Source organism: Silurus meridionalis, chromosome 17, assembly GCF_014805685.1.
Source record: "Silurus meridionalis isolate SWU-2019-XX chromosome 17, ASM1480568v1, whole genome shotgun sequence".
NCBI classification, from domain to species: domain Eukaryota; kingdom Metazoa; phylum Chordata; class Actinopteri; order Siluriformes; family Siluridae; genus Silurus; species Silurus meridionalis.
The window spans coordinates 23069099-23092474 of NC_060900.1; the positions used below are offsets into that span (position 1 = coordinate 23069099).

General features: G+C 36.4%; 1 protein-coding gene across 1 annotated transcript in view; it reads left to right on the forward strand.

The window, feature by feature from the left end:
• Positions 1-18404, forward strand: part of fibcd1a (fibrinogen C domain containing 1a) — a 94771-nt gene extending 76367 nt beyond the window's left edge. The window contains exons 6-7 of the mRNA XM_046870441.1: positions 8267-8446; positions 17326-18404. Coding sequence (XP_046726397.1) covers positions 8267-8446; positions 17326-17588 — 443 coding nt within the window. The 3' untranslated portion in view covers positions 17589-18404. The remainder of the gene's footprint in view (positions 1-8266; positions 8447-17325) is intronic.
• The last annotated feature ends 4972 nt before the right edge of the window (positions 18405-23376 follow it).

Below are 23376 nucleotides of genomic sequence, written 5' to 3' on the forward strand. Positions count from 1 at the left end.
AAGAGTGTTTTTTTCAGTTACTACAGACTTCCTGTCAGTTTGGACCAGTCTTGTTATTTTTCTCAGATATCTTTAACGAATGTCTTTCAGCCTGCAATCCCTCCACACACAAACAGTTTTTTTGTTTGTTTGTTTTTTTGCATCATTCTATGTCTAACGTTTTAGCTCACCTGCTTCAAGGCTTGAGGTATTGTGTCTGCAATGCTTTCTGTGATGCGTTTCTGTTCATCAGGTAGCGAGTGGATTTTTGAATTAACATGGCTTTTCTGCCAGCACCAGCCCGTCTGGCTGTTCACCAATCTATCTGTTCTCCTTTTAACTCACTCATCTCATTCATCAAGTGTTTCCACCCACATGGCTGTCGCTCACTGAATGTGTTTTTTCGGGATTTATTTCGGCATTATTTTATAAAAACTCTAGATTCCAGGAGGTCAGCACTTGCGAGAACTCAAACCAGCCAAACTGACACCATCAGCCAAGCTACAAGCCACTGAGATTTTATTTTCCCCATTCTATGTTTGATGGGAACATCAAAGCAAAGCTCTTGAGATTTTTTGCCTGATATTATATGTTATACTGTGGATACACAGACAGAGAGACAAACAGACAGACAGAGAGAGAGAGAGAGACAGACAGACAGACAGACAGACGATATAACCTTTTTTTTTTATGTCATTTCATACTACAGGTACACATCAACTAAAAGTTTAGCATCTACCAGCATTGTGCAAATTTACAATTGCAGATAATTCTGTAAATATATGTACAACTAATAAATACAAAGGCTATAGGCACAAAACTGTGCAGAAGCTCTTGAGCAAGTACTTGTAAGACTACTTATGTATATAAGATCTACAGGTGAAAATTAAATTTGAGTATGTGCAAGATGTGTGTAAGAAAATATGTAGAGAAATATGAAATATATAAAGTGTACAGTATATACAAGATAAATTGTGTATATTAGATTATATATGAGATTTGTACATTGTATCTACAACAGTACAAGTGTAACACACAGTGTAAATACAGATGGTATACAGATATATAGAATATAATCTGTGATATGCTACGAATTTACAATTATATACAGTTTTTAGAAGTACACAGAAATGATACAGAATGTACAGGTGAGAGCTTAACTGCATAATGATTGCCTGATTGGATACTTATAGTTTAGAAAGGTTGGTGTAATATGTCTAGCTGTTATGAAGCTGTGTAAAAATATTGTATCATATAACTTACATCAACTAAGCCAGACAGAGCAAGTAGTATGTTTCTATAGTGATTGTCACAAGGCTTAACTCAAGGTCAGATTATATATAAACTAGTTCTATTTAGCAAGAATAGGACAGGAACTCAGAAGAGTTTTTAGTCCATAAACTTGACAAAACAAAGAATATAAAGGGTTTCAAGGTTGTGTTTAGATTTTGATGGGTATTCTATAGTGAATAAGGAAACGAAAGAGCGTGAATAGAAATTGATCAGTGCTTAGAGGCATCAGGAAATAAATCAGGGGCTGCTGAGAGGGCATCAAAAGATATGTGTTTTCACGAATGTACTACATCCAGCTCAGAAACTCAGTACGTGCTTAAATACCTGGTTAAAAACTGGCATTGATAGTGTTTGGTAAGGTTTTGAAGAACGTGTCTTTGCAGAGAATGTTTCTAGATTCTAGCTGTTCAGCACAGACACGCATTTCCTTGTATTATTAGGTAATAACGTGATGGTATGCTGTAAATGGAAAATGATGACAGGATTGTGTGATGTATTTCAACTCAAAGAAGAGTTACTGCACAGTGAACTTGTTCCTATTGAGTTTTCTTCCTGCAGTCCAGTATGAACCTTGTTACCATTGTAAATCAGACAACATTAGGCTGTGTATGAGCTTAACTTTATGGAGACTCCTTCCATAAAGTTAAATATATGAACATAAATATTTGTCTTCATCGAAAAACTTGTATTAAAAGATTGTAGACACCCTTATTCAAGGGTGTTCATAGTTGCTTAAGATCCAAAGAGTATCTTGGTGGTGCTGGGATTTGAAATTGCGACTAGTGGATCCAGAGTCTAATGCCCTAACCACTCCACCTCCCTATTTGTTGGAATTAAACCAAAAATTTTGTCTTGCTCAAGGGCCCAGGAGGGGCCACTTGGTGGTGCTGGGGCTTAAACTTATAACCTTCCATCCATCGTCCAGTGCCTTACCAACTGAGTACCTACCACCTTCTGATTCATTGGAAATACAGCTAAAATTTAGCAAAAGCTGCTGTTATATTAAATGAATCCAAACCTTCTGACGAATCACTGTAGAATAAACTTCATTGCCATGAAAGATTCAAGTTTTCTGGTCCATTAGTAGCATTTGGCATGCTAACACTTCCAGTATATCTGTAAACGGCTGAATATTGTAAATGTGTGATAATTGCCCACCATGCACTGACAACATGATTAGTAAGTGACAGAGGACCAGACAGTAATAGTAATAGTAATAGTGATATAAACTAGGCCATTAGACCAGATGATGATTCAGATGTAACAGTAATCTCTGCTTTGAAATGGCCCTGAGGGCACATTATTGCATCACTGCACTGAAGCAGTGATCCGCCATGAACAAAGCGTTCACTCGGCAAGGAAATCATTAGGGTGGGGTTTATGCTTGATAAGTTGCATAGATATGCTCGGCCACAGGTCATGCCTTTCCGCATTTATCCTCGTCATGATAATACTCAGTATATCCGTCTCATTATTTAGACACAGTTTCAGCTTTCTTTCACTCTCACAGGACTGTAAAACATATTAAAAAAAATCACTGCCTCGATGTCTTCACCCATTTGGAACCTCATTTTATTAACCCCCTTTCCATTGCTGTTTCTGTTCGCGTTTGAGTTAATTTGAAATCGATCTGGCATCTCCTCCGGTGTGAATCGGCCGGCGAGACGTGCTGCAAGACGGTGTGAAAGTATTAACTTCAGAGAGATTCAGAAATCCCCTCTCCCCTAAAGGCAATCTTGTTATTAATTCCGCAATTTTATGCTAATAATTGCTGGGTTCTTCTGGGCATTTCTCTAGCATCCCCTGTGCACAATATGTTGTTTTTGGAGTAAGAAGCTCTGCAGTTAGCAAATCCTGGACTCCTGCAGATAGAATGCATTCGTCTGTGAAACCAGGGTGAAGAATATTAGGATTAAAAACTTACTGCAGATGGAGTTGAGGTATTGATCTCAAGAGCTGACTCAAGTTCTTTGGAACGCTGCCTTGCTTTGTTCATCCTAACTGAATAGGTCACTAATAGGTCTGAGGAGAACCAAAGGGCATTTGGTGCTTTTATATGAGTCATCAACTTTGTTATGGTGGAATGACATGGTCCTGTTTGACAAAAATGTGAAAGTTTGAAAACTTCTAAAACTTTTCAATTTCAGGTTGCTGGGGAGAATTATCAAATTATATATATTACATAGTACATACAGTTCAAAGATCTCAACAACAAACTGTTTGTCATATAAGAATCAATCCTGGCTTGAGCCCTTCTCATTCCCAAGCCCTTGATGAGCTGCATCAGGTGTGTCAGATAACCAAATAATGACAGATTTCGGAAAAAAACAGAAAACAACCAGAAAACAACAAAAATCATTAGAGAAATAAAAAATAAAACACATATAAACCAACACTTAAAATTAGACTACTAGTATCAGGGATACCTGAGGCCGATGAAATTCTAATCTCAATGCATCGCCAACAATACGATACATTAAAGATACATATGAAGCAGCTACTGATGCAATGCAAAATGATTCAACCCAATTATGATACGGTGTGACCCGATTACGATTTGATTCAACACTTAATTTAATGCAATATGATGAAATGAAGAAATATGATGCTATGTAATTAAATATTGTACAAATAGCTTGCTTTTATTTCTTTGGTTCAGACAGACAGCAAATCACAAATTTATTTAAGAACCATTTGACTTCTAGCGCATGGCTCTTTCACACGCAGGCATTTGTAGTGCAATAAAAAAAAGAAAAGAATAAAGATTAAATAAATCTTGTCCTGTTCTGTATCCAGGAAGATGCAGCTCTACCTCTGCCATGTTAATCTATGTTCTATGTGACTCTCAGGACACGCCTCGGTCTCCATAGTGATACATAATATTCAAATCGCAGCAGCGGTACTGGGAAATCAATCTACATATAAAATATTGCTTAAATAATTTTTTACTGATGCAAATATGTTCAAAAAGATGCACCAGGATACGAATGCCAGCTTGTATCCAATGCACTCTTTTAAATCGATGCATCGCATTGTTAACCTTTATACTGATGCACCGAATCTGTGAATCTTACCCTCCCTACCATGTATTATTGAACAAAAATTTCAGGGATATAAATTTACAAGGTCATCTTGAAAAATGTATTTAACCTGTTAGCATGCACCCTGCTTTTGGGACACACAGCTGAAAATGACCTACCTATATTTAAATAGTAACAGTTCCAAACAAAAGTGTGCTACATACACAGTTCTCATTTTGGAAAGAAGACACTTTGGGCTTTACTATCCATCATTCAGAGTTGATAATGTATCAAAGAATAATGTTATAGACACTAAAGTGCTTTGAATAAAACATTTCCTGCATTTTTTTATATAATATTCTTAATAATGATTTGTTTTTAAGACCATTAAAAGCTTATTATTTGGTATTGTGGGCTTCTCCCTATTGTATTGACCATTAGTCTAGTTATAAGCCTGGTTGACTGATGATTTTTAAATACCAATATGGTAAAATTTCAATGGAATATGCCTAATTTCTTAGCAGGAATTGATTGGGCAAGCCAAAGCTATTAATGCTACACAAAATACTTAAACACGATACACTTCAAGACGCACAGTTCGATAGAGATAGTGGGATTATGTAGAAGAATTAAATATGCACTGAATTTATTCTACAGTTTTTTTTTTTTGTGGACTGCAATGGAACGATAATAGTCAAGTGACTGTTTGAAATTTTAGCTACTAAACAAAAAACAGTGTCCGTAGGAAAATGTATATTTCTTTTATATGCTCTTATTTACCCCTTATATAGAATAAAACTCGCCAGCACCAAGGTGTTTCAAGATCTGGGATCAGGTGCAGCCATGACAACTAGGCAGGATAAATGCACATTCAGAATGGGGTTTTTCCAAGAATCAAGAGTACATATAAGATGTAATAAATAACAAAGATTTATATAGACATGACCAGTAATAGCCCTGAGGAAAAACAGAGTCAAAATATACAAGCACCTTGTTGTTGTTTTTTTCAAAGAAATGACAAAAATGAAAAAGCAAACATACATAAAAAAAACATACACATGAAAAAAAAAACACTACCAATATCAGGGATGCTATGTATTATTAAAACTAAAAGCTAAAGGCTAGAAAGTCCACAAGGTCTCTCTGATATCAATCTTTACATTTATTTAAATTAGAATATTGAAAGATGAATGAAAAATGTTAAAAGACAACAGGCACAAATGCAGAAAAAAAATATGCCTGTTGAAAAGAAGGTGAAGTTTTGAAGGAGCGTTCTCTGCCGTGGTCATGTATCAAAAAAGACAGTCAGAGAGAGGATCCAGTAATTCCCGTCCATGTTAGTGAAGACGGACAGAAAAACTAATTGTGGTTGTCATATCCAGTGCTGTACAAAACTACAATCATTTCTGAAATGCAGCGTGAATTGCACCCGATCAGGGAGACATTAATCAGGACACCGTTCCAAAGCTCAGCAAATGAAAAGTGGGTCTTCAAGTGTACACTAACTCTTTTGAATACAGAATTTTTGGGGTCTCAGATACATAAGTGACTAACTATTAGAACTCATGTAAAATATGGCATTTGGTATATATATATGGCAGGTTCTAGTTTCAGAATACGAATGCCAGCTTGTATCCAATGCACTCTTTTGCACAATGCATCGCATTGTTAACCTTTATACTGATGCACCGAATCTGTGAATCTTACCCTCCCTACCATGTATTATTGAACAAAACTTTCAGGGATATAAATTTACAAGGTCATCTTGAAAAATGTATTTAACCTGTTAGCATGCACCCTGCTTTTGGGACTAACAAAAGTGTGAAAAGTGTGTCTTCAAGTGTACACTAACTCTTTTGAATACAGAATTTCTGGGGACTCAGATACATAAGTGACTAACTATTAGAACTCATGTAAAATATGGCATTTGGTTTATATATGGCAGGTTCTAGTTTCTGAGGCTGATGATAGCGCCGTAAGATTGGCTTATTAGTTATTAGTTAACAGTTACTAGTATAACAATATTTCCTTATTCTGACAAACCTTTTTGCACTGTTTTGCATTCTACTGTTCCAAGTTCCACTGCACATATATTTCACTGTACATATTGTCATATTATTATATTGTAGTGCAATTATCTTTTGTTTATTCTTACTTTTCTTATTGCTGCTGGTCTCTGAAAGCTACCAAACAAATTTCATTGTATCACTACAATGACAATCTTCTTCTTCTTTCAGCTGCTCCCATTAGGGGTCGCCACAGCGGATCATCCGTCTCCATACCACCCTGTCCTCTACATCTGCCTCTTTCACACCAACTACCTGCATGTCTTCCCTCACCACATCCATAAACCTCCTCCTTGGCCTTCCTCTTTTCCTCTTACCTGGTGGCTCCATCCTCAGCATTCTTCTACCAATATAATTCATGTATCTCCTCCGCACATGTCCAAACCATCTCAATCTCGCCTCCCTCACCTTGTCACCAAAACATCCTACATGCGCTGTCCCTCTAATAAACTCATTTAGAATCTTGTCCACCCTCATCACTCCCAACGAAAACTTCAACATCTTCAGCTCTGCTACCTCCAGCTCTGCCTCCTGTCTTTTACTTAATGCCACTGTCTCTAAACCATACAACATCGCAGGTCTCACCACAGTCCTATAAACTATCACTACAATGACAATAAAATCTATTTGGAAGGCCATGAGTTCGAAAGCCCTTAAGTGCTGGGTTTTATAAACAAGATGAGTGCAAATAACTTTATTTAATACGTTTTCCAAAAAACCTTTTTATTAACAGCTAAGTGGAACTTCACAATTCTTTATCCTTAACCTTAACAATACAAGCTGCGAACAACTGAAGCTGAGACAAAGCTTCTGTATAAAACTGCACACGTTATTAGTCTTGATAAAAGCATACAGTGACAAGTCCCAATCTAGTTTAATTTACAGTAAGTCCTGGAACATATATTGGTCAGGTGTATCCAGGGCATCCAGACTTCAAATTATCCTATATTGTCTTTTTTTAAGGTTGTCTACAGACAATCTAATTCACCTATAATACTAGAAATTAATTAATTGATTTGTAAATTCATTACGGGACCATTTTCACAATAAATGTGTTACTTCCAGCAAGCACCAGTAAATAGGATGCCGGCCACTACAAGAGGGCAGTGGAGGAATCGGCCGGTGTTGGAGAACTTAGGAAGGTTGTAACTATTAGTTGGACGTGGACTTCTGAAAGAAGGTTGTGAGTTCAAATTCCAGCACTACTAAGATGCCATAGCTGGGCTCTTGAGCAAGGCACTTAACCATCAGAACTTATACTGCTCTGATGGGAGATAATTGTAATTCCCTTTGGATAAGAGCATCTGCCAATTCCGCAAATGTAGTTGCAGAGGTCGAATGGTGCTCAGAAGCAGACCTGCTAGGGACAAGACACAGGAGTCAAAATGAAAAGCGATTGAAAAAGAAATCAACATGACGTTCTCCCCAAAAGAGTTTTTAGACTGATAGTATTCTTAATCCATGACCTGAGACTTTTGGGATGTTATTATTGATAAAGATTTAGGTTCCCTGGTGGTCTAATGGTTAGGATGCGGCGCGCTCGATGCTGTAGCCCGGGTTCAATCCCGGTCAGGGTACCAACCCCAGCCATTAAGGTTGCACAAGCCTTAGTGCCGGTCCCAAGCCCGGATAAATGGGGAGGGTTGCGTTAGGAAGGGCATCCAGTGTAAAAGGTGTCAAATCAAACATGCGGATGATCCGCTGTGGCGACCCCTAATGGGAGAAGCCGAAAGAAAGTTTTTTTATTATTGATAAAAATTTTAAAGCACTTTCCAAGCTCTAGATACGAGCATCTGCCAAATGGCATAATTGTGACTACAAATGTCACGAAGTGTGGTCATTCCAGAACTGATTAATAAAACTTTTTTGAGTTATTTTATACACTGTCTGACATGACTTGTTTTTCAGGTTTGAAGCGGATTCATGCACTGACCATTCAGGCTAATTATGAGTTGAGGATTGACCTGGAGGACTTTGAGAACAGCACTTCGTTCGCACACTATGGTTCCTTTGGCGTAGGATTGTTCTCCGTCGACCCGGATGAGGACGGCTACCCATTGAGCATAGCGGACTACTCAGGAACCGCTGGTAGGTTCATTCTTTGTCCTGAAAGCTTTAGTATTCAGCAGGTATGGTGAGGACTCTATATCCCAGCCTGAATCTTTTCAGATTCATAGGGAAGGAGGAACCCTTTCAGAAATGCATTATGGTGAAATGCTTCATGGACTGTAAAATTCTGTCTATTCTAAAAACACATGCTGCACAAAAGATCTGTGCACTATCCAGACTTTTTCCTGTTTCCGGTTTTAAGATTCTCTGAGGTTTTTGTTTAACAGTTAAGGATCTAGTAATATGCAAAATTTAAAGAAACTTTTTTTAAAAGATTGAGTTTGTCATTTTCTGTTAGATTTATTAATAATTAGGCCTGAAACACATATGTTTCACCTGAACTGTCTTTCTTAATAATGTTAATTGGGCTTTGTCCAGGTCAAGGTTTCTCACTTCCATCTCCAGCTTAACTCACTGATCTGACCTTCAGAGAACTGGAAAGAGCAGTGATAATGAAGCATCATAGCACATACAGTAAATGGTATTCCAAGAAAGCAGACAGGCCATTATTATAGAAGTCATAAACAAACACTCTATTACCATAAATCAGAGAGAGAAGGCTGCTTATACTCTGCTTTAATTACCCAGGATGCCTTCAGGTTTCCGATTCAAAACATTCATAATGCAGCAATTTCTGTACTTATTATTTAAAAGCTAGGGCTTATCGACCTTCCTGTTGTCTTTAATTGTGTGTGAGTGTGTGTGTCTGTGTGTGTGTGTGTGTGTGTGTGCTGTGTGCTCATCTGTGTTTTCTCAGTCATAACTGTGTATTTAATGATAAGAGCCTTATACTTTATGAAGGACTTCATGTACTTTGAAGCATCAGTTCAGTTCAGGAAGACCTCCAATCGATTGATCATTCAGTCAATCAATCAATCAATCAATCAATCAGTGTAAACTGTATGTGACCAATAAAAATTGCACATGAGACTTATGTATTAGTGTGACTCAAGACTGGGGTTACTAAATGCTCTTTTTATACATCAGACCGATTCTCAATTTTGATCCTTCAAAGGGTGTAGATTTCTATAACCGAAGCCCGATAGCTGCCCCGTTTCGTGGTAAATACTCAGACTAATATTAAGTAAATTGTTGTCATCAATCTTTCTATAGTAATGATTATGTCAGAAGGGCTTCACTGACTGATGCTCCATGTAAGTCTATAAATAAACTGAACTCTTTAAGTATTATATGGCAAAGAAAGGAGTCTCCAGTGTCAGCACTTTGTCAAAGCTACTGTAAGGCCATTCCCTGCACAGGACCTTGTCTTTATTACTTTCTTAATAATATGACAAACTAACATTAAGCAACGTCCCATGAGCAAGACTGCACAGATACTGAATATCAACACTGTTATATACACTGATTCAGCCATACAATAGGCATGAGCCCACAGGCTGACATTAGTATCGGGTTTGTGACATTTCTGACACAACATAACCAAATGTTCTGTTTATTTTTACTCCATTAGCAGAAATAGATCCAGAAGAAGCTAGACTCACTTTACAGCATGTCAGCTAGCTTTCTAGCTAACTCACATTGATTTGTACAATTCCCGGTAAAGCTGCTCCTGGGACAAATAGGTGTCCTTCTTCCTTTTCATCGTCATTCGATGAGCTTTAATATTTGAAAGTAAAAAATTATATTCCTGGAAACTATCCTTGCCACATCCGCAGAGGACGTCACTAACACTACTGTAGTAACCATTTTGAATCAGGAAGCACAATCTGTCAAACACACAGGCGAGCAAAATGATACACACAGTGGACCAGCCCAGGAAACATCAGGGCTCTCCGAAAGTGGACTGATAAAATTAGTTGACCGGGACTAAGTGTTAAATGGGGTCTCAGACAAAAAATAGCTTCCACCCATCATTGATTATTTTCCTGTAACAGCACACTCCATTGTGGTTTATTCCATCTATACTGTTTTATATTAAAATAAAAAAAAATGAAAGATGAAACCTTAATGCAACAATTTTTTTTTTTTATTCGCTTCTCTGTGGAAAAATTTTGTCAAAAGTTTTGTCTAATGCAAGAAAGCCAGGCTGATCATCCAAAAAATTTTATAATAGCATAATATTAGCTAAACTGACTGATGATAGACGTATTGTGTTTGTATCAGAGCATGAGGAGTGCTTATCTAGTCTATTATAGAGTTCAAGATTCTGAAAGAGCTAATAGAATTGGCTATATTTTTTACCGCTTCAAAACGGAATAAATCCAATTACATTTTTTTTTCTTCCTCCGACTTTCTGAAGATTAAAACAACCCAAAAAACTCATTTTCTGAACGGCTGCTTGCTGATCTTCAAAAATCTGTGCAGGGAAATGATTGCACTTCTGTGAAACAAAAAAAGGGAATTTGTTTTGGTACACTGTTGTGCATCGAATCATATGTGTTTCTTTTCTACCCTTTTGAGATAAATAAAATGCGTCCGTTTTGGAGTATAGTGGCCTTAAGTCTGGATGGTGTCTACACCATTACCCGCCACGTCGTGCGAGTGAAACAGGTTCATACCCTTCGGGGAAAAAAAAAACACAGGAATCCACGAAATGCAATTTTTCCGAAAGGCAGATTGAGGTCACGTTTGAGGTGAAAAAAGTCCGGTATCCTCGACAACCTAAATAATAGTGTGTCCGACAAATGGAAGTCCGCTCCATGGAGTCCAGACATCACCATAATGAGAAAGCAAAATTTGGACAGTTTTTTGGGGGGTTGAAGAACAGGCAGCTTAAATGTTTAAAGGAGTTACTTTCCCATAATCCTCCACAGCTTAATGTTTACAAGGATTTACTTTGTTGTGTGTAATTGTGTAGTGTGTTATTATGTGGTGTGTATAGTTACACTGTATGTGGACACCTGATCATAAGATTTGTATGTGATTCGAATCACCTGACCATCAGATTGCATGCGATCCCATTCAACATTTAGTCCCTATTTGCTGTAACTTGCTCTAGTTTGGGAGGATTTTGAAGTGTGGTTGTGCAGATTCTCTACAAGGGCAATAATAAAGTCAGGTACTGAAGTAGGTGAGGTGAGGAGGCCTGGGGTGCAGTCAGTGGTTCTTTCCAAAGGTGTAAAATAAGATTCAGGTCAAAGCTCTATAGCAGGCAACTAAAGATCTTCCACTAAAGCCCAAGTAAACCATATCTCACTGGAACTGGCAGGGGAATTATTTTCATGCTAGAGCAGGTTTGGTTCTCCTACTTCAAGTGAACAGAAAATGTAATGTTAACACCTCCAAAAACATCCCATTATAGTAACAGATTGGGGAAAAAGCACATATGGCTGGAAATGTCAAACAGTAACATATCTAATATTATTAGCAACAATTGAAGTACACTGAATTCACACAAGTGTAACAGAGGCCATGTGGGAGTTTTAAAGCCTTTAAATAATGTAAGTCTGAGTAGCAAAATGGATGTGAATTCAATTTGTTTAGAGGAAAAAGCTATGGATAAGAAAATTAGCATTTCCTTGTGATATCAGCTACGTCAACTTCCCCCACCTTTGTTTTTTTGTCCTTTGGATTCCACAATGCCTTCAGAACAGATTCACATCATGAGAGCTTGGCTATAATCAGTAAATGCACAAGACCAAAAGAGAGGCTTATTATTTGTGCTGTTAACATGCAGCTGCTGACATGCACTAAGGCTTTTGTGGGGAAATGTAGTTATTTGTGGCTGCCTGCCTGCCATGATTTATTTTTTGTTAGTAATGCTGACACTTCCGCGGTAAAAACATGCATAATTCTACTCTAAAGTATTTGTCCAGAGTCATTTAAAAAAAATTTTTTTAAAAATAAGTGTATGGCAAGCAGGCATTTAAATTTCATTTATTCCTTCATGTGCTTCTGCTTTAAAGCTTGTTCTTAATGTCTGTACATAGATCTTTAGGTTAAACCTGGTGTATCACCAACAATTGGAGTTGTGAAAGATGAGTGTGTAGATGGATGGATGAGTAGAATATTCTAGTGTGAATTTATAGACATTTCAAAAATTCGCTATGCTTTGACTGAATATCCAGCAACAGAATTTTGCACAGAATTCGACCCCAATTGTATCTTCAATACATTCTCCAAATATTGATCTGGGGGTCATTCTGGCTTTTTGGTTTTTTTTTTTTTTTGTCCCAATTTTTTTAAACGAAAGGCATAATTATTTCTAAATTAGTGTGAAGTACTACACATTCTGTTGATGTTACATAACTTTCTCATGCACATCTAATGCAATCTGATAAGGAAGGGTTCAAGGGTTATAGCTTTAAATAATGACAGGCTTGCAAAAGATCTGAACTTAAATGTTTTGAAAAGGTTAAAGTTTAAAATGAGCCTCATTCTCCAGTAGTTTACAGTATCTGTGAATTTCGGTTAGAATAGAACATATTTCAGACTTTGAATAGACCTCAGATGTTAATGGAAACCCTTCACCCTGTAACATTCGCTTGTTTTTCATTCACTGGTGCCATCATTCTGGCCATTCATCACCTCACTAAACACGCTGATGAGTTCTCGAGGCACACAAGAGGGATTTACGGCATCTAACTCTTCTTTATGATATGACATAACTGTATCGCTAGCCTCTCGTCGGCTGCAGTAAAAGAGCCAGTGTGAGCCACAGTGCTGTAGTAAAGCCTGATTTTATCAACACAGTCTGAGAGCTGCGATTAGTTTAGAATAGATGAGGCCTAACACTCACAGCCACATTACATTCTTGAGACTCGCAGTCCATCACACTGCTTAAAAAGGGCACATTAAGCGAGCGGCTCGCTTCGTTTCTTTTTTCTTTCTCGCTCCTGTCCTGCACTTCTGTGTACGATCTTTTTTTTTTTTTTTTTTTAAGTCCCGTTCTTCTCTGTAGTAAAGCTCCTAGATAAGAATTTATGGTTGTTTGACTTAGATTCGTTCATACCTGCATTTGTTAAGCTCATGAGCTAATTAATAAAGTTTAAGCAGCTTATGTGGAACAAAAATGTACAGCCCAATGAGAATAACGTGTCTGGTGTGATAAATTATGCTCAATATAGTTTTTACTGTTTAATCAGTCTCAGTTATTTGAAGTAATTGAACTGCATGATGAGACGTAATGAGACAAAGCGGTTTAGTCATTTTTCTATGCTTCTCACATCCCTTCCTTTTTTTTATGTGGACAACTCTACATTCATCCTCCAAAATTATTGGCACCCTCTTAGGAACATCTTCCAGCTATAATTCCATACTATAATTTTGTACTGAACCCAATAACTTCTTAAGCACGAACTGCAAAATGTTCACTATCAGTAGCTCAGCTTTTTACATGACTGTGGTCGAATCTTAGCTCACATTTCATTGAGAAATTGTTCATACTTTTTTTTAAGGTTTCTGAGCATGATCCATTTGGAGTCCTGCTAGAGCAGACCTGGGCAAACTACGGCCCGCGGGCCACGACCGGCACTTTGTACGTCCCTGTCCGGGCTGCGTGAGGCCAATCATAAATTACAGGGATGCACTGAAAATTCGGCCACCGAAAATTTTCGGCCGAAATACCTAAATCACTGGAACAACACGGCCGAAACACAATTGTAATGACGCAATAAAAAAGCGCAGCCAGCACACGGTTATCTGGATAAGAGCAACATGTCTGCGGTGTGCGGAGAGCGATTTGCAAAACATGCAATGCTGAAATTTCAAGAGGGGGTGTATCTGCAAAGAGTTTCTCCAAGTCGGGTTTAATTTATCACCTCAAATCCAAACATCCTCATTGCCATTTCAAATATGAGAAGGACGCGCGCAGAAAAGTAAAGTCAATCCGAGCATGCGCACTCCGTCTGTAGAGGACGTTTTTGAAAAGGCAGGAAAGTTTTCCAGTGATGGTGCCAAGGCAAAAGGCATAACACAAAAAATGATGGAATTCATTGCCTTAGATCAGTGGTCGCCAGTGGATCGACGGGTTAATTTTTGAAACATTCCCCGTGGATCCCGAAAATAATCATCATTATAATATAATATTATTTATTACACAGCTCTTCTTAATGCTGTAGATTAGAATGTTCCATTCACTTAAAAGGGCTTCCAAACGTTCGGCGATCAATTATTTTCGTTTAACAAACCGTTGCTAATAATAATTGACTGCTGTCTGTCTGTCAATACTATGAATTGTAACAAATAAATAACAATAATTTATAATAATAATTAAAATCTTTTGTAATTGATTTATTCTTTGAATTGCAATGCATTGATTTTAGTGGGGTTAGTACACACTCATAGCCATAAATGCAATGGTTCTAATAATTGACATAATCTTTTCTTTCGGTGTTTCGGTTTTTGGTTTTGGCCTTGCATTCTAAAATATTATCGTTGGTATGGCCCTCTGACACAATTCAGGTTTCTCATGTGGCCCCTTGTAAAAATTAATTGCCCACCCCTGTGCTAGAGCATCTCAGGTTCAAGACACTGAGCAGGCTACAGCAAAACCTTAACTTTGTTTCCTTTGAACAGTTCAGAGGTGAAGTCACTCTCACGCTCTCATACTTCAGATAGTTGTCTTGCTGCAGTGCGATTCTTCCATTTATTTTGGTTAGCCTCTTCTTTTTTTTAATCTACAGATGTAGGTCAGACATTATTTAAATAAGTACACTTATATATAATTATTGCACAGACAGCTACATCTATGCTCGTATATATATATATATATATATATATATATATATATATATATATATATATATATATATATATATATATATACAGTACAGACCAAAAGTTTGGACACACCTTCTCATTCAAAGAGTTTTCATTATTTTCATGACTATGAAAATTGTAGATTCACACTGAAGGCATCAAAACTATGAATTAACACATGTGGAATTATATATGGAATTATATACATAATAAAAAAGTGTGAAACAACTGAAAAATGTCATATTCTAGGTTCTTCAAAGTAGCCACCTTTTGCTTTGATTACTGCTTTGCACACTATTGGAGGAGTTTCCCAAGAGATGCTTGGCACTTGTTGGCCCTTTTGCCTTCACTCTGCGGTCCAGCTCACCCCAAACCATCTCGATTGGGTTCAGGTCCGGTGACTGTGGAGGCCAGGTCATCTGGCGCAGCACCCCATCACTCTCCTTCTTGGTCAAATAGCCCTTGATGCCTTCAGTGTGACTCTACAATTTTCATAGTCATGAAAATAAAGAAAATTCTTTGAATGAGAAGGTGTGTCCAAACTTTTGGTCTGTACTGTTTATATATATATATATATATATATATATATATATATATATATATATATATATATATATATATACACATTGCATTTTTTTGTACATATGTTCATCAGAAATATTGATAGAAAAGAATAAAAACTATGTACATAGAGAGAGTAATCTTTCTTTAAATCATAGATTTTGATTTGAAAAAAAAGTGAATTGTTCCAGTAAATGGTTTACAAATGATGTTAATTTCTCCATTTTATATATTTCTATTGTGATTTCCATTAATGCATTCAGGGTAGGACTCTCATGTGACAACCATTTTTAGGAAAAACTCTTTTTAACATCCACCAGCAATATATTCAGTAAACAGTTATCACTTTGTAGCTATTTCTAGAGTCTTTTATTATGTCTTTCTGAAAGCAGAATCATTATTAACTCTGAAATTATCTGAGTTGTAGATCTATTTTTAAGAGAAAGAGAGAAAGAAAAAGAAAGACAGTTTTTAGGAAATACTATTATGATTTTTTTTTTTTTTTTCAGGGAAGCATAATGTATTAATACAGTTTTTTTTAACGTGAAAAAAACTCATTCTAGATAATGTTTAAGTGAAGCCTACAGGGTTTTGCTGTCATTTCTCATAACTAATATACACTGGAATGGAAGATGTTGGTCCAATCTATAATAACAAACAGCAACATGGTGCACAGAAGTACATAAGTTGCAAGTTACCACAAATTGAAACAAGTGACAAAGTGAACAATAAATACACTGAACAAGAAATTCTCAGGACAGTATATACATAGGGCAGTGCATGATATTTGGAAACTAAAGCAGAGACAGTGTTTGAAGAAAGAAGCAGTACAAACAATTGACTTTGTGGAATCTACTCCAGAGTTTATCAGACTGTGGGCTGTGGAATTAATCAATTAATCAATCAATCAATCAATGATCAATCAATAATAACAATAATGAGGAATATGATGATAAATAATTACATGAACAAAAATAATAATATAATGATAGTAATTATATAATAACTTTCAGACCTGATATATGATTTTTAACATTTTTATTTCTTTGCAAAAGTGTTCTGCATATTAACATCAGTGAAAGAAAAAACACTGTTGTCTTTATTCTATGATTTATGACATTTAAATCTGGAATAATTTCTCTGTTCAAGTGACTTGAATTCTGATATTTACAGACACACTTTGGAAGCACCACTTATGCTGCAAAATAAAAAAAAATGAGGAGTGAGGAAAAGGTAGGGGAAGTTGTAAAAGTCTTTTATTAGGCCAGATGGAGGTGGGAGGTAGCAGGGTGTTGAACAGTCTGACTGCCTCAGGAAAGAAGCTGCAGACTAGGAAGGTCATTCAGTTCTATTCAATTCAATTGCGATCTATTGTCATTACAGCAGTACAGCATTCTGAAGATATACATTATATACATGACATGACATTATAAAGACTAGTTCATGACAGGACATTGAAGAAAAAAGACTGACAAGTCAAAATCAGTGCAAGTCAGTACAGAAAGAGGGATTTTAGGACGGAGATGTAGTATATATTTTTTCTATTATAGTAATTCTTTTCAAGGGTGCCAGCAATTTTGAAAATGACTCTAAATCACTGTTTCGCACAGTAATCCAGGTTGTCTCTGTCGCTTTAGGGGACTCATTGCTCAAACACAACGGCATGAAGTTCACCACAAAGGACAAGGACAACGATCACTCGGAGAACAACTGCGCTTCTTTCTACCACGGAGCCTGGTGGTACCGGAACTGCCACATGTCCAACCTGAACGGACAGTACCTGCGCGGCCAGCACTCCTCCTACGCCGACGGCATCGAGTGGTACTCCTGGACTGGTTTGCAGTACTCCTTGAAGTTCACAGAGATGAAAATCAGGCCTATGTGCGAGCAAAACGAATGAGCGAACCACTGGGTTTTGTGTTAGAGACACTTGTATGCACAATTATGTGAGGACGGTACGATTATGTATTTTCTCCACCTGTTTTGCGTGGTTCTGTTTCCGAACCTGTTTTTCTTTTCCATTCCGGTCATAGTGTAGTGTCAGTGATGAAGCACACTCTAGCTGGTTACTAGGTTTCTAGCTAGTCATTTATGTCTCGAGATTATTATTGATGAAATGTAAAAAAGAAAAGAAAAAGAAAAAAAAAAAGAATTCCTGTGTAGTTTTGTAAGGAATCGTCTGGACTTTTGTTTTAAAAAGCAAGATTTAGGTTGTGTTATGTACAGAAGATTTTTTAAAAATCCTTTTTTTTCGTCATCGAGCTACGTTCCGTTCAGAAAGCCGAGTATTTCAGCCACATGGGTCTGCAGGAAAGAAGAGAAAGTATTAAAATGAGCTGCTTTTCTAGCACTTTGATGGGACTATGTAGCAAAATGCACTGTTACTGAGAGGCTGTTATAAATGGAGCAGAGATCCCCAATTCCTGTTCATAGAGAGCTTGTCATATCATGTTGTTTAGTAATTAATCACAATGCGCCAGAGGGACAAAGAGTAGGAGCAATTATTACATTAATGGAAACTTTATTATAATAACAAGCTTAATTCTGATTGGAAGTGCACTCCATATACTGTACATGAAGTACTGTGGAGTAGATTACAGCGATTTGTCCTTGATGATGATCACACACAGACACACACACACACACACACACACACACACACACACACAGCTAAAGATCAATAGTGGCAGAACAAATCTAATTGTGACCTAGCAAATGAAAGGTATGTATTGTATGTGTATATATATATATATATATATATATATATATATATATATATATATATATATATATATATATATATATATATACACATACACATACACATACAGTACATACCTTTCATTTTCCAGGTTACAATAACAGTAGATTTGTTCTCCCATTATTCATCTCGAGCTGTAGCTTTTGTATATGCTATATATCTGAATGTACGTGGACCCCTCACCAAAACTTGTTTCAACATGACAACGAGCTCCAAAAGAACATTCAATTCAGTTCAGTTCTGTTTAACTCTATAGCACTTTTCACAACGGACATGGTTTGTCAAAGTTTGGAAAGTGCGGAAGAACTGCAAAGAGCCTTCATATCAATCCCAGTAAACCCCTTTGTAATGAACTTGAACATGACTGCATCCCAGACCCAGAACTTACAGAACAAATCCTCTTATGGCTGAATTTGCACAAATTCTGAGTAAACAGGCAATAAATCTAGAATGGGATGTCTAATTTGTTTTAATGATCAGGTGTCCACAAATCTTTCGCCATATAGTATAGCAATTATTATTTCATTTTAAAGTTCTAATGCTGCTTAAACACAAGTTAAATACTATAACAGCTGAAAGGGGTTTAATGTAGTGATATTAACTGTATATCCGTTTAGTGCTTCAAACATCTGTCAATATCTGTCCATTTTCTTATTTTGAAAATTTATTTATTTTTTTTTTAAATTTGTTTTTCGTTTTGTTTATTCCTTTCTGTCTGGTACATTTCATTTCGCTGTATAAAAAGATTTTCGTCTTGAGACGTGAGCTGTTCACATTTTACCAAACCCGGTGTTTCTGCACGTATATCACACATTTCATTCTCCTTTTAAGAAACAATATTTTGTTCACAAGGAAATTTAGATCCCGTGCGACTTGTAATGATTTAACAAATGCTGAGATTTGAGCCGCGCGTTATGATGAAAATATCATATTATGATACCTGAAGGAATTGTGTCAAACTGTATGTAAATACGACCAAACTGCCTGCGAAACAGCACAACTGTGAAAAACTGAACTCAATGTTACTTCTATTTCATAATTAAAAAACATTCATAATACTGAAAATAGTTGTTTTTACTTTGAATTTAATGATGTTAATAACAAAAAAAAAGCTATCAAAACTTCAAATTAACTGCTTTTAGAGTGTTGTATAGACATTATAATCACTATTCCATTCATAATATCTCAAAACAGTTATGTCATATTGCCCAGTCCTAAAATAAAAGACAAAAAATTATTATAAATGGATTTATACACAAACAAATTGAAGCTGTAAGCAGCCCAACCATATAGGGTCAGAATATTAGAAAGAAGTTTCAGGCTTTCCACCCTGAACCACATGATATTAGATTCAGTTTAAATCTTTGTGATGTATTTGGTGATTCTGGGGCTGTTGGTTAGAACTTTATTATTATTCGTTGAGAAAGATATCGAATTGTCAATAAGCACAGTTATGGGTGTTTTTTAATATCAAAATCTATTTAACTCACAAACCTCAAGCATAACAGTCAGGTTACATTCATCTTAAAATTGGCAGTGATTAATGGATTAAAATGAAAATTGATTCTCAAAGCTGATCTGTTTAAGAAGATGAGAGAGGTGGACAGTCTAAAAGAAATAGGGCTCTGCTGCATCAATTAGGTAGAAATAAAACAATGGTAAACTTTCCCTGTATTGAGGTGGTTGAACAATATTAAGAAAATTGTATTAAATTATACAAACATTATACAAGTGGAAAAAGCCCAACATCCCAATAAAAGAATTTTGAACCAAATAAACAAAATAAGTAAAAATCTTAGCTCTCAGCTGAATAAAAAAAATAAAAAATCATTAAGTATTTAAGTCATTCAAGGATTTATGTCCAGGATATGATCGATATGATTTTGTTTTTTTATATTAATAATAAATTAAGTGTAGTAATCACATTTGTTTATTACAGATGCCAGAGTTTTATTGAGGGAAAATTCTAAAATGTCTAAATTGATTATTAATATCTGGACACGTTTTATGGGTTTCTTAATAAAAGAATACATGTTGAATTGAACAAAAAAGTGTTTGAAGAACTAAATATTAGATTTCTCATTCAACAATTAAATAAAAAGTGTTTTCGTGTTCTGAGTAACATGGAATAAACCTTCAGAAGTTTCTATTTCCATTTAATGTCTCAAGTTTTTTTGTTTCTGATAGAAGGGTGTGGTAATTATTCCTTGTGCTCCGCTAGCACATAGCAGCCAAAGGTCAGCTCATTAAGTGTTTACATCAGCCAGATATACATCATTAAGCAAAGCTGGGTTTTTTTTTTTCTCGGACATTTCGGACATGCAGCATCCTCATACAAATTAATTGGTGGGTTCTGTTTGGCATTCACGCCGAACAATGCAGCAAAGTAGACTTCATTTCACAGAGGAACTGCCAAGCACTGCAGACACGTCTTCCGGGTAAGGACTATATGAAATGTCACAGCAGCTGACAGAAAAGATGACAGAAAAAGAGGAAAGGGGGGGGATTTTTATTTATTTCTCTTTCTTTCTATCTGTTCCGCTTCAGTTTAAGGAAAGAACGAGTGCTGATGGGGCTCATTAAAATTGAAGTCACTATGAATGCCTGGTACCCGATGACGTTCTGCATCTCAGTGTGACAGGGAAGCATTCGGAGCCTTCTGCATGACCTGAATGAGGTGTGAAATAGGCCACGCTTCACCTTATTTGACATTTTTACATTGCAATTATAAAAGAGTTATATTCGCTTATTTAAAGCATCATGTAAAGGACAGATATTTGCATGGCATCATGTCCCATTGCGTCAAAATGAATATTATTTTAAATAAAACACTTCAGATCATTCACACTTCATTCTGACAAAAGGTGGATTCTTTTAGTCGGAATAAAACAGGACAGGGTGTGCAGCTAGAGGAAAATAATCACTGACAGGTTGATGTGATGCAATGCAACATGATGCAGAGTTACTCTTCTCATCCTGCTTTATTCCTTGTTTTTTAAAAAATCAACCATTTGTCAGAATGAACATAATAACACCTCTGAGTGTAACTATGTTTTAATGTTGTTAAATGTCAACATAACAAGTTCGTTCCTGTTACTTATATCAGCGGTCCCCAACCTTTTCTGCGCCACGGCCCGTTTTAATGTCAGACAGTATCTTCACGGACCGGCCTTTAAGTTGTGGCAGATAAATACAACAAAATAAAATGATACAACCGGCATAAAACCTGGTATTTTCTAAATATAATAATAAACGTGAATCCACTGTGTTGTTTTTTGTTTATTTTGCTCGCTTGGGGGTTTCAATTTAGCGGTAATGTATTATGCGTTACCGGCCGGAGCAGCCCCTTTAAGAAGTTAGCGGATGGATGTAAGACATGTGACCGAGGCATCATGACATGCATCAAGAGTGAGTCATAGACAGATGTTGCAGAGAGAATCTTGTAATTTTTCAAAATAAAACATCGTTCAGAATCAGATAATAAATAAAACGGAAATAATGTTTATGTATTCTTTCTGTGTGGCCGGAGGTTATATTATAGCAGTTACTGTATAATCTGTCATTCACACAACCACTGCTTTTCTTTCATTCTCTCTTGAAGTTAATAATTCAACAAAAAAACTGCTTCTCATGGTACCAAGAGAATGGAAAATTATGAAAAATCTTCTTTCCTGAAGACTATTTCATTGTGATAAACTGGCTGATACAAAAATAATCGACACTGGAGACACTGGAGACACTGGAGACCTTCTCTTAATGTTCATACAGAAAATTTCACCATCTCAACGTTTATATGTACATGCATTTCCTTGTTAAATGTTAAAACCATTTTCAAATAACTATTTTCTTAATTGGTTTTTAAAATCTATATTAATCTGTTATGCGGAGCATCAATTATAGATGTGCATGTGAAATAGAAGTTACTAGAATAGTTACTGGTGTAATACAAACAGTATCAATACACAGTATAAATGTGATTCACCTTGCAGCAGGATCTACTGTCTGAGTCGCTGTTACAGAAATTGAATTACCACCTCAGGACCAATCAGATTCAAGAATTCAGCAGCATTTTGATATAAACTATGAGGAAAAAATTATAATGATTATGATGCATTTTAGAAGATTTTACATTCAAACGTTTCATTTTTTATAGAAACTATATTAATGGTTTCCATCAAACATTAAAATTTCAGTTTCCATGAACCCTTTGTCCCATACATAGGTGAGTATTCTAAAGAGCAGGGTCAAGAAAATGGTCAATTAACAAATTAATATCTGAGATAAACAGTTATTCATGTCCAATTTTTGTTTCCTCTTATTCAATTCAATTTACCAGAGGATTTTTCTTCCTCTTTGCACTTCCCTTCTCTCTCCTCCATATCTCTCCAAGGACTATTTTGTTGTGCTGGCCATGTGTTCTGTGAGAAGGCCGAGTGTGAAATGCGAGTGCTCGCATGTTCTCAATGGCAAGGTCTGTTTTTGAGTGCCGTCTGACCACTCAGCGAATTATAAGCTTGTCCATTAGCTTCCTCTCGCTTGTATCCTATATGTCTTAGCCTTGTGATTGGGTTCTGCAGCTAAACAAACAAGACAGCCAACCACAACAGGATGAGGATTTGCAGTGTTTAACCAACCTTTCGTGTCTCCTGCTCATGACTGATCGATAAGACGCGATGTGGTCAGGGTTTCAAATCACTGCTTCACTGTATGCATTCCATTAATGGCTTTGCTTGTCTATGTAGTGATTTAGGAGGACTTAAAACTCCCTCTTATTTCTGCACACTTTTGGACTAATGGCAAGAGTTTGTTCGATAGAGTAATTACTGATGCCCTTTTGGTTCAATGGAAACAGACAGGCGTAGCCAGGCTATCTATCGAGACTGTAATCAAATCATGGTGAAAAAGAACCTTGTTGAGGTGAATAGCG